The sequence below is a fragment of the Physella acuta genome, unplaced genomic scaffold (assembly GCF_028476545.2).
Source record: "Physella acuta isolate Inbredline_101_S28 unplaced genomic scaffold, ASM2847654v3 ptg000841l, whole genome shotgun sequence".
In the NCBI taxonomy this organism is placed as follows: domain Eukaryota; kingdom Metazoa; phylum Mollusca; class Gastropoda; family Physidae; genus Physella; species Physella acuta.
In genome coordinates, this window is record NW_026732358.1 from 486,507 (window position 1) to 498,845 (window position 12,339).

At 35.1% G+C, this 12,339-nt stretch overlaps 1 protein-coding gene across 1 annotated transcript in view; it reads left to right on the forward strand.

Moving 5' to 3' along the window:
- Positions 1-2,405: 2,405 nt before the first annotated feature.
- The window catches only part of LOC131951969 (BCAS3 microtubule associated cell migration factor-like), a 39,540-nt gene continuing 29,606 nt past the window's right edge, over positions 2,406-12,339 (forward strand). The window contains exons 1-6 of the mRNA XM_059314439.1: positions 2,406-2,591; positions 5,531-5,673; positions 6,322-6,422; positions 7,339-7,475; positions 8,729-8,839; positions 9,973-10,049. Coding sequence (XP_059170422.1) covers positions 2,524-2,591; positions 5,531-5,673; positions 6,322-6,422; positions 7,339-7,475; positions 8,729-8,839; positions 9,973-10,049 — 637 coding nt within the window. The 5' untranslated portion in view covers positions 2,406-2,523. The remainder of the gene's footprint in view (positions 2,592-5,530; positions 5,674-6,321; positions 6,423-7,338; positions 7,476-8,728; positions 8,840-9,972; positions 10,050-12,339) is intronic.

The following is a 12,339-nucleotide window of genomic DNA, read 5'->3' on the forward strand; positions in this document are numbered from 1 at the left end:
TGTATGTATGTATGTATGTATGTATGTATGTATGTATGTATGTATGTATGTATGTATGTATGTATGTATGTATGTATGTATGTATGTATGTATGTATGTATGTATGTATGTATGTATGTATGTATGTATGTATGTATGTATGTATGTATGTATGTATGTATGTATGTATGTATGTATGTATGTATGTATGTATGTATGTATGTATGTATGTATGTATGTATGTATGTATGTATGTATGTATGTATGTATGTATGTATGTATGTATGTATGTATGTATGTATGTATGTATGTATGTATGTATGTATGTATGTATGTATGTATGTATGTATGTATGTATGTATGTATGTATGTATGTATGTATGTATGTATGTATGTATGTATGTATGTATGTATGTATGTATGTATGTATGTATGTATGTATGTATGTATGTATGTATGTATGTATGTATGTATGTATGTATGTATGTATGTATGTATGTATGTATGTATGTATGTATGTATGTATGTATGTATGTATGTATGTATGTATGTATGTATGTATGTATGTATGTATGTATGTATGTATGTATGTATGTATGTATGTATGTATGTATGTATGTATGTATGTATGTATGTATGTATGTATGTATGTATGTATGTATGTATGTATGTATGTATGTATGTATGTATGTATGTATGTATGTATGTATGTATGTATGTATGTATGTATGTATGTATGTATGTATGTATGTATGTATGTATGTATGTATGTATGTATGTATGTATGTATGTATGTATGTATGTATGTATGTATGTATGTATGTATGTATGTATGTATGTATGTATGTATGTATGTATGTATGTATGTATGTATGTATGTATGTATGTATGTATGTATGTGTGTATGTATGTTTGTATGTGTGTATGTGTGTGTGTATGTGTGTGTGTTTGTGTAAAAGCTATTAGTATTTTATAGTATTTTATATAGTAATTTATAAAAAGTACAATAATTCAGTTAAGTTAGCCTTACGTTAGAGCTCAAAGCACACTTAATTGTTCTCGCAGTTTGATTTGTGTTAAGCTTGAAATAAATCGGTGCGGTAAAGTGGGTACAATTACGATCTCTAGATTCTGTGTGGTGTGTGGTATTCTATAATACACCTACTCCCTGCTTGATGTGTGAAAAGCTACAGATCAATTGCCCGCATCAAATCTTGATCTCGACAACACTGATTTGAACAATCGATCACCGATCTGATTAGCTGTCAACTATCCAGGTTACCTCACCTGTGATCGCACCCGTATTACGTGACAGACTGCCCTATCGTGAGCACCTGGCCCGTGGGTGCCTGGCCAAGAGAGCACGTGAGCAGCCAAAGACTCGCACGGCAGGGGGGAACGTGTCGTCGGAAATTGGATCGCTCACACCGAGCATGTGTCTGGGGCATGAGTGTGTTGTATGACAGATGTATGACAGATGCATGACAGATCTCACAGCGCGGACTTGCGACATTGTTGCCTCAATCATCTCATTAAAAAAAAAACGTGACCAAGAAAAAATCGAAATCATAGTTGTATAAGATGTGGGTGTAGTTTGAGCAATAAAATTTGAGTGCCTCGACCTCTCCCACAGCGCAGGTCAAGTTAAATTCGTCTGCCGTGGCGACAGCACATTCAAGGATCCGCACTTGTGTGACAAGAATTTTATGGTTATCTTTTCTCATTAACTCATGTGATGCTACATCATAATTAAAGTTTTAATTTTTCCTGCTTGTTGTGGAAGTTTTTACATTAAACTTTATTACTGAAAAGAATTGTTTGTTGATTTTGTTTTAAATATTTATTTTTCTATCAGTGGCGAACCAGGTTTTTTTTAGTAACACAAATACGTTTTTCCTACCAACATGCCGCAAGAAAAAAACACGTTCAAAGGGGAATAACCATACTTTTTATTTAGAGTTAAAAGCTTACATTTTTATATCCCTTTACTTTGACAGTTTAATTTTTATACTGAGCTATTTTTTTTTTCTAATTTTTTTTTTAAAGAAATGGTAGCCTTTTGGATACTGATTTTTTTTTTTTTTTTTTTTTTTTTTTTTTTTTTTTTTGCAAATAAATCAACTATTCATAAAAGAGAACTTAATTAAGGCATAAGGGCATACTCTAATATAAATAATATAAATCTAGAATCTAGATTATTGTTGGTAATTTGTTAAATATCTTACTTGGTGTATCCATTGCACATATATTTTAATCCATTCCATTTCATTAGTATCTTAATATTAAATTGCAGCAATTCATAAACAAAAAATATAAATAGTCTTCCGATTATTTTGAAAAGAAGTAACCAACCAGTGGATTTTTTAAAATTAAAATATGGTAGAGTACTCTCCCCTATTAGGTAGCTCTTCAGCTGTCAGCTGAAATAATAATACATGACGTCAACATCCTATGCTGAAGTAAACAAATCGTTTTTATTGTTTGGTAGTTTCAGCTATTTCAGTCTTGTCAAGAATTTCTTGATGCGTGGATTTAGTATCAATTATGGCTGCCGAGTCGCCAAGAAAAGGCACCAAATACCTGTGCAATGTTATCAGACCACATCCATTTAGGTAAAAATAAACTACTCTCAGTGATCGAGATTGTCTCAGACTCAGTGTCACTGGCAAGTCTCAATGAAGCATTCACTTCATTAAATCATTAAATCTGAAATCTAGTTATAGTTAATCTAGTAAATCAACTTCCCTTCATTTCCATCATCGTTTGGTTTGACATTTAGTTTTAAATTTTTTAAATTTGTTCTTTTAGAATTTAAAAAAAAAAAATATTAGGCCTAGGCATTAGGATGATTAGGTAGGCCTATTAGTAGTATTTCTCTCTAACTTGGATGCGTGGTCGGTTGCTAACAACAATATGGCGCCCGGACCGGACGTCTGATTTCCGGTGATTTTTCGGCCAAATTCCAGAGACCTTCAACTAATTACATTTAAAAATGTTTACCACGCGCAAAATGGCGGGATTTCCGTGTCATAACAACAAACCATAAGTGGCAGGGTTAGATATGCCAGAAAAGCATTTTAAAATTTGGTTTGGAGAACGGAGGCTAAATTCAAAAGTTGGTTTCATTAAAATTAATAGAATTTAAAAAATATCAACAGTGTAGGTACAGAAATGAGCGAGAACGTAAAGCATTATTAGTTTTATCAGTCTATGAAAAAAGAAATCAAATATTGTGAGCTGTTTTTTTATAAGACCGGCGTCCGTATCACAACCAATTTATTTTTATTTTTTAAAAACCACGTGACCGCTATTTGGTGATCACTAGTGAGGAACTCTTGTGCATGGAGTCTAACCTGATTTGTGGTTTTCTTTAGCTTCAAGCTTAAGAAGAGTTGTCATGGAGAGATGTGTTGGACATGGTAGTGATTGACAATAAATATTAGATTAACTAATTTAGTTCAAAACGAACTAAAAACTCCAAAGTTAGTGCCTAATGGATTAAATATGGATGTCTATTATTCAGTGGTCATGTTTAAATTGATAATTGCGTAAATTCTAGATTTAGTGAGAAAAACTACCTATTAGGGTAAAACTCCATTTTAGCGTATTTTATTCGCCGCTTCACATTCACCTCTGGTTGAGCGTATTTTATTATCAACACAACCAAAGCACACAAACAGGTTAGAAAAACACTAGGATTAGAGCTAGATATACTTTTTTTGATGAATGTGAGTTTTAATTAGAAAAGGTAAAAACAAAGCATTAGGACAGTTCGAATTGAATAGCGTGAAAAAAACCCCTTCCCGGTCGATGGTTCACCATGAGTACATTGACTTTAATTATCAGCATACGTCACAAACATACATGCATAGAGTCATAGCACATTCAATATTCCAAATTTGGATTTTTCTAAAGTTTTGACAATAGTAAATTATCAAATATGAAAACAAAAATTCATAAAGAAATATATTAATAAGCCTAATGTTTTCCTAAAGTTTTCGTGTGTTTTGGTTGTGTTTATAATAAAATACGCTCAACTGGAGGTGAACGTGAAGCGGGGAATAAAATACGCTAAAATGGAGTTTTACCGCCTATTAGAATTAGGGCCTAGGCCCAATATTATTATTATTATTAGCATTAGCCTATTAAAAAATTATTTTAAGTAGGCCTAAGGCTTTAATGGCTAATAAAATAATATAGTACAAAGTGACTCGTAGATGTAAGAAGCACTAGTGTGGCCGGCAGAAGATGCAAAACGCAAAGACCTTAATAGATGTGCAATGCCCTCAAATTAAATACTATTAATAGCTGCAAATTATGCTCAAATTATTCTTTTATTATAGTTGCAGTTGCACAGTGGGATCAAATTATTACCCTTTTAGCCTTATTCTTCTGACATAGCTAATATTAACTATTTGTACAATGTGGTCGAGCAGTTGCGATTTGGGGTGGTTGTCAAAAGTTGAGGGTTTATAGTATAGCCATAGTAAATCTAGTAAAGTTCTAGTCTAACAGTTAAGCATAAAATATTTTTTTAAAATCTATTTTAAATCCCTATTTAAATCTACTATTTAAGTATTTATCATGTTAATACCTGTTCCTCCAAGACAATACATATGCCTAAACAATAAACATTTAGATGACAAGATAGTTGTAGCGCTATGTGCATCTTCTTCCGGCTAGAATCAGCCAATGTAGTAACCAATTAGATCTACGGGGAAAGTTGGTAATTTGTATCCACTAAAGAAAAAAATATGAAACTTTTTAAGATCATAACTATGGTCCCAGAGGTCAGTTTGCAGCAAGCAAACTGTAGTGTAATGATACAAGGTGGGTTTGCAAGCCTGCCATACTGTAGTGTAATGATACTCCCTGTGACATTTTCTCTGTTTGATTGGTTTTTAATCACAAATCTAGGTCATGATATCGCCTTGGCTGCCATTGTTCATTCTATTTACCTCTTATTGTTTACCCGTTGGGTTAGCTGACTGTATTGTATAGAAATATTTTTTTGAAACCACTTTTTTGTTTTTAGCATTGCCAATTTTTGTCTATTAGGTTAACAGAACTGATTCTAGACTCTATATTAGATCTAGGTATAAACCTACTGATTAATTTTTATCTCTAATATTACATTTAAAAAAAAATGATTAAGTAATAGCTGCAAATATTTCAGTTTAAAAAATTATTTTAAAATGCATTTATGTAAACACACTTGCTGTAATCTACACTGGTCGTGTACTTAGGTAATTCCCAAAAAGGTGATTGTTTTTATTGTTATTTATTCAAGAAAATAATCTATACAAAAAAACCAAATGGCTAACAGCTACCCTATTGACACAAATATGTTGACATTAGTAACTATCCAGCTGAAATTGTTTCTCCTACTAGCAGTAAGTGAACAGAAGGGTATGATTACAACTTTATTTTTTGTTTCAGCGACAAGTCTGTAGCAGAAAGTGTCTTTGATTTTATCTCCAATATTTTTGTTTCAGCGACAAGTCTGTAGCAGAAAGTGTCTTTGATTTTATCTCCAATATTTTTGTTTCAGCGACAAGTCTGTAGCAGAAAGTGTCTTTGATTTCATCTCCGATGTGGTCCCACAAGTCAGCCAAGCTTACTCTAGCTCCAGCACTAAAACAGAGGACAAGGAAAAAATTGTCTGGATCAGATTTGAACAGTCTGATATCAATGGTCAGTGGTTGGTGGTCACTTAGCTTTGTAGTGGTCAGTTGCAGAAAAGTGACTCATGCTGTTATTATTTTTTGCACAGCCTACACCATTTTTAAATCTTTTAAAAAAGTTGTTCGATAAGCAACCAAGTTTTACAAACTCTTTTTGAGTTTGTTAGTCAAAAATTGCATGTTATGTTTTACTATTGAAACATAGATTTTAAACCTTTTTTGTTATACTCACTTTTAATCTTTAATACAGTTGTAAACCATTTTAATCCCTTAATTACAGTCTTCATTAGGGTTAGATTAAGTTTTTTGTTAAAATGTTTCAAGGTTGCTTGTATATTGAGAATTTTAGTTCGTCTTAAATTGTTTAATATTACTGAGTGCAGTTATTGTACATACTAACATATTGAATGATATTACTAAGTACAGTTGTGCTTATGCATGGAAGTATGGAATGATGTGTTGACTAATGAATGTGAAGTATGGAATGATGTGTTGACTAATGAATGTGAAGTATGGAATGATGTGTTGACTAATGAATGTGAAGTATGGAATGATGTGTTGACTAATGAATGTGAAGTATGGAATGATGTGTTGACTAATGAATGTGAAGTATGGAATGATGTGTTGACTAATGAATGTGTTATTCTGGTTGTACCAGACCTCCAGTCCAACCCAAATCTACAGGGTATTGACCAGAAAGTTGTGCCGTTGTTGATTGTGCTGGGCTATGTCGATGGTGTGCAGATTTGGCAAGTTATGGTAAGACAATGTTACTTTGTTACACTTCATTAAGGTTACACTTTAACAGTTAATTGATGTTGAATTGTTATGGTGGGTTATAATAATTTTGTAAAATACTTAAATTAATGTTTATTTTAGTCATTTTGATAAGTAGCTGTAGTCCTAAACTTGGAGCGTGAATGTACACTGTTCATTTTCCCACATATTCTACTCACCATTTCCCCACATATCCTACTCACCATTTCCCCACACATCCTACTCCCCATTCCCCACACATTCTACTCACCATTTCCCCACATATTCTACTCACCATTTCCCCACATATCCTACTCACCATTTCCCCACACATCCTACTCCCCATTCCCCACACATTCTACTCACCATTTCCCCACATATTCTACTCACCATTTCCCCACATATCCTACTCACCATTTCCCCACACATCCTACTCCCCATTCCCCACACATTCTACTCACCATTTCCCCACATATTCTACTCACCATTTCCCCACATATCCTACTCACCATTTCCCCACACATCCTACTCCCCATTCCCCACACATTCTACTCACCATTTCCCCACATATTCTACTCACCATTTCCCCACATATCCTACTCACCATTTCCCCACACATCCTACTCACCATTTCCCCACATATCCTACTCACCATTTCCCCACATATCCTACTCACCATTTCCCCACACATCCTACTCCCCATTTCCCCACATATTCTACTCACCATTTCCCCACATATTCTACTCACCATTTCCCCACATATCCTACTCACCATTTCCCCACACATCCTACTCCCCATTCCCCACACATTCTACTCACCATTTCCCCACATATTCTACTCACCATTTCCCCACATATTCTACTCACCATTTCCCCACACATCCTACTCCCCATTCCCCACACATTCTACTCACCACAGCACAATGGTGAGGCTGTGGAGGTGATGTCCCTGCGTCAGGGTCCAGTCTCCTGCCTGAGGGTCCTGCCCACCCCCTGCCCTGATACAGATGACTACAAGCTAAAGAGGCCGCTGGTTGCTGTGGTGGACTCATCCAGGTCGGTGCTGATTATAGTGACTGTTTTTGTTTAATTTATGTGAAGTTCTTCCAATAAAATTTATAAATCTTGGTGCTGCTTCTAAATTATTGTTAGTGGTAATTATTTTTTTGGTTGGTGTTTTACTCAGAAATGGCTGCAGATACACCATGTTCAAGTTTCTCAAATCCCTAGGCCATTTCTAGTGTTAGTGTTAGATTTTGATAGTTTCTAATATTCGGACAAAGTTGTATTCCTTAGTACTGGTATTAAGTTTTGTAATGCTAGCAACATTGTTTTCAAAGTTGAAATGTTAAATTAAAAAAAAAAAATTGCATGCCATTATATTGTCAAACCATCAATTATACTTTATACTTACAATTTTAAAACTCTAAATGGAGTTGTTTTTTTTTAACAGTATTTATATTATTGTGTTTGTATTGTTTTAATATTTTGTCTTGCCAAACTTGTCTTTAATCCTTTGAGCCAGACAGGCCAGTAACCAGCTTCAACATTAGGCATATATGTCAGAAAAGCCGGTTTTCCGGCCCGATGATCTAGCGTCATAGTCATAAATGGGTGGTATACTGTCTTATTAAATATAATTAGAGGTGTACTGAATAAAATGGCGCATATGTATTTTAGTGCGGGATTATGATTCTAAAAATAGATTTTGGGGAAAGTTGAAAGTGAAAAGGTTTGCATTTCGTAAAATACATTGTCAAAAAAAAAATTGGTTATTTTATATTATTTTATTATTCGGTTATAATTATTATTATAATAAAAATAAATAGATAAGTTACTCTAGTTTTGTCATTATGTTTAGTAAGTAGTCTAAAATAATAATCGGTATATAAATATTTTATAAACAAGTGAACTCTTCTTCATTTGCCCCATAGACCTTCAGGTTTGAAAGGGAAACTTTCAAATATTTTATTAGTGTAAACTTTTGTTGTACAAATAATATTTTTTTTTAACCAATGCCGCCGAAATGAAAAACTGAGCCACAGCCATCGACTGTGTTCGTTTTATATACATTGTTATGTTCATACATTGCAAAAAAATAAAGAATTTTAGAATCTTGCTGAATCGTTGTTTGATAATGAGCCTTGACATCAAATGTGGTTTGATTATCTCAAACAGTTCAAAAGTTATAGGCTAAGTTAGAAACAGATAAGTGAAAATTGGTTTGGGCCTGGGAGCTGAGGAAATGGGAGAAATTAGGCTAGGGAGACGAGGGCTCAAAGGGTTTAAACATGTCTGATCTCTTTCAGTGCAGGCAACCAGTTCTGTGGGGTCAAGTTTGTGTCACTGAAGACAGCTGATGAGGTCAAGAGCAACTCTTTCAGGTCATCCGTCATACACAACATTGAGTGCAACAAAAGGTAACTGTCATACAACATAGCTTTAATACAACCTGGCTGGCATACACCATAGCTTTTATTTAACCTGTCATACAACATAGCTTTAATACAACCTGACTGGCATACACCATAGCTTTTATTTAACCTGTCATACAACATAGCTTTCATACATTTTGTCATACAACATAGCTTTCATACATTCTAACTGTCATATAACATAGCTTTCATACAACCAAATTTCCATTTTACACAACTGTAAAACAAAAAGTGATGATTTAACAAAAAAAACTACTTGTCACGTAGCTTTTCAGTTGTTTGTTGGTTAGTGGTATGGCAATGGTGTGATGTTATAAGAAATCCCCCCCCTCCCCCCTCCTCCAATTTCAATGATGTCCAAAAAGTTGTTCTCTCAAGAATTATTTCCAATATGCTTATTCAGTTACATTCATTAATAATTTTTCTTATAAGCAGTGGTTATGGCTAATTGGACAAACACCATTTTTTTTAAAAAATAGCCAATTCTATTTAAAAAAATTGTTCACTCAATACAAGTACCAGTTGGTAAATAACTTTGTTTCAATTCAAGTTCACTACCATTTTTAACAAAACTGCTATTGATTCAGCCTGATAGCAGTTTAATGTCAACTTCCTTGAGTACAGTTGGTTTCAGCTTGTTATTGTATTTGATTGTGTTGGTTACATACAATCCTGTCTATCTATCTAGGTTTATTGTGATTGTGTTGGTAACATACAATCCTGTATATCTAGGTTTAATGTGATTGTGTTGGTAATGTACAATCCTGTATATCTAGGTTTAATGTGATTGTGCTGGTTACATACAATCCTGTATATCTATCTACTTTTATTGTGATTGTGTTGATTACATACAATCCTGTATAATACTGTCTATCTATCTAGGTTTATTGTGATTGTGTTGGTAACATACAATCCTGTATATCTATCTAGGTTTATTGTGATTGTGTTGGTAACATACAATCCTGTATATCTATCTAAGTTTATTGTGATTGTGTTGGTAACATACAACCCTGTATATCTATCTAGATTTATTGTGATTGTGTTTGTAACATACCATCCTGAATATCTGTCTAGGTTTATTGTGATTGTGTTGGTAATATACAGTCCTATCTATCTAGGTTTATTGTGATTGTGTTCCAAGAGAAACTGGCTGTGTTTGATGCTTGCAGACTCAAGCAGTTGCAGTGGATTACAGGTGAGATTGTCTTTACTGGTGGCCAGTGTTTGGAGTTTGTGTTGACTGGTGGCCAGTGTTTGGAGTTTGTGTTTAGTGGTGGCCAGTGTTTGGAGTTTGTGTTTAGTGTTTGATGGCTGTGATATCAGTTAGTAGGGTAAACCCAGACCACGTTGACACTATAAAGTTGGAGTTTGTGTTTAGTGTTTGGTGACTGTGATGGCTGTGTCAGACAGAAACTGTTCTGTCCTGCCTCGTCTCAGTTGGTGTGGTAAATCCAGACTACATTGACACTGTAAAGTTGGAGTTCGTGTTTAGTGTTTGGTGACTGTGATGGCTGTGTCAGACAGAAACTGTTCTGTCCTGCCTCGTCTCAGTTGGTGTGGTAAATCCAGACTACATTGACACTGTAAAGTTGGAGTTCGTGTTTAGTGTTTGGTGACTGTGATGGCTGTGTCAGACAGAAACTGTTCTGTCCTGCCTCGTCTCAGTTGGTGTGGTAAATCCAGACTACATTGACACTGTAAAGTTGGAGTTCGTGTTTAGTGTTTGGTGACTGTGATGGCTGTGTCAGACAGATACTCTTCTGTCCTGCCTTGTCTCAGTTGGCATTGTATACCCAGACCACATTGACACTGCAAAGACTCAGCTTGTGCAGTGGCAGTACAGTATTGGCGCATCTTATTCTAGAATATTCTCTTCCTTCTGCTGTACCAGTGACTGACTTGCAACTTTTATCTGCCAGTATTTGGGACATGCTGAAGTATTTTATTTGCTCTGGTCACTGGTACCCACACTACTGATGCTGTCACATGGTCAGGCTACAGTGGAGCGAGGCTTCAGTGTCAACAAGGATGTTATGTTGGTGAATATGCAGTAAAAATCTGTGGTGGGCAAAAGGTTGATATGTGACCATGTTGCCAGTTTGGGGGGTGATGTCAACATCACTAGTGATGTGCTTATGGCAGCCGCCACATGGGAATATTGGTTGTATTTAGAAGGAAAAGCTGAAGAAGAAAGAAAATTGTCAATGAAACCCAAGAGGGATGGCAGCCTACAAGAGCTAGATGGGTTAAAACTAAAGAAAGTGTGGTTGGAAAAGAATCAGCAGCAGTAGCGTAGCGGGGGGGGGGGGGGGGCTTATGTCCCCGGGCGCCAACCTTAGGGGGCGCCAAAATGGGTTGGAAAAATAAATTGAAAGGTTGAGGGGGGTGCAAATTGAAAGTTTGAGGGGGGGGGGGGTGCAAATGGAAATCTCGAGGGGGGGGGGTGCAAATCGAAAAGTTTGTCCCCGGGCGCCGGGAAGGGTCTCTATGCCTCTGATCAGCAGATAAACTTTCTGAGAAAGCTGAATTCACCAGCATCCACAAATATCTCACTGAATCAAATGCCATGTGCCGTGCTGAATAAAGCAAACAGGAGCAACTAGTGATTCTTGCTTTGGAGGTCTACTCCAAAGTCTAAAAAATTAGTGGATTGTAAAGTGTACGAACATTCTGTATATATGTACATAAAACTGTGTATAAATCTGTACATAAGTTCTTACAAGTGTTCTCAAAGTGTTTTTGTCGTGAGTGTGCTGAAAATTTTTAGTTCCTATTAAATTTATCATTACTTTAAAATTGTGCCATTGTTTTATGCATTTTATTATGTCCTTAAATCTCTTGAAAAACTCATGGAATTTGATAATCTATTTGGTGCAGGAAACCTGTCCCAGTTTTTTGAAGTTTGTAGTTAGTGTATGCCAGAGTTTGTACTTTAAATATGATGTATGTTTGTATTTAGTCTTTTGTTCACCAGTGTTTGTAAATACCCTAACATGTGTGTATGTTGAACAGTGTTTGTAAATACCCTAAGAAGTTTTTATGTTTACCAGTGTTTGTATGTACCCTAAGGTGTTTGTATATTTACCATTGTTTGGATATATTCTTAGAAGTTTGTATGTTTATCAGTGTTTGTATGTACCCTAAGATGTTTGTATGTTGACCAGTGTTTGTATGACCCTAAGGTGTTCGTATGTTTACCATTGTTTGTATGTTGACCATTGTTTGTATGTTGACCATTGTTTGTATGACCCTAAGCTGTGTGTATGTTGACCAGTGTTTGTATGTTGACCATTGTTTGTATGTTGACCATTGTTTGTATGTTGACCAGTGTTTGTATCTACCCTAAGCTGTGTGTATGTTGACCAGTGTTTGTATGTTGACCATTGTTTGTATGTTGACCAGTGTTTGTATGTTGACCATTGTTTGTATGTTGACCAGTGTTTGTATCTACCCTAAGATGTTTGTATGTTGACCATTGTTTGTAT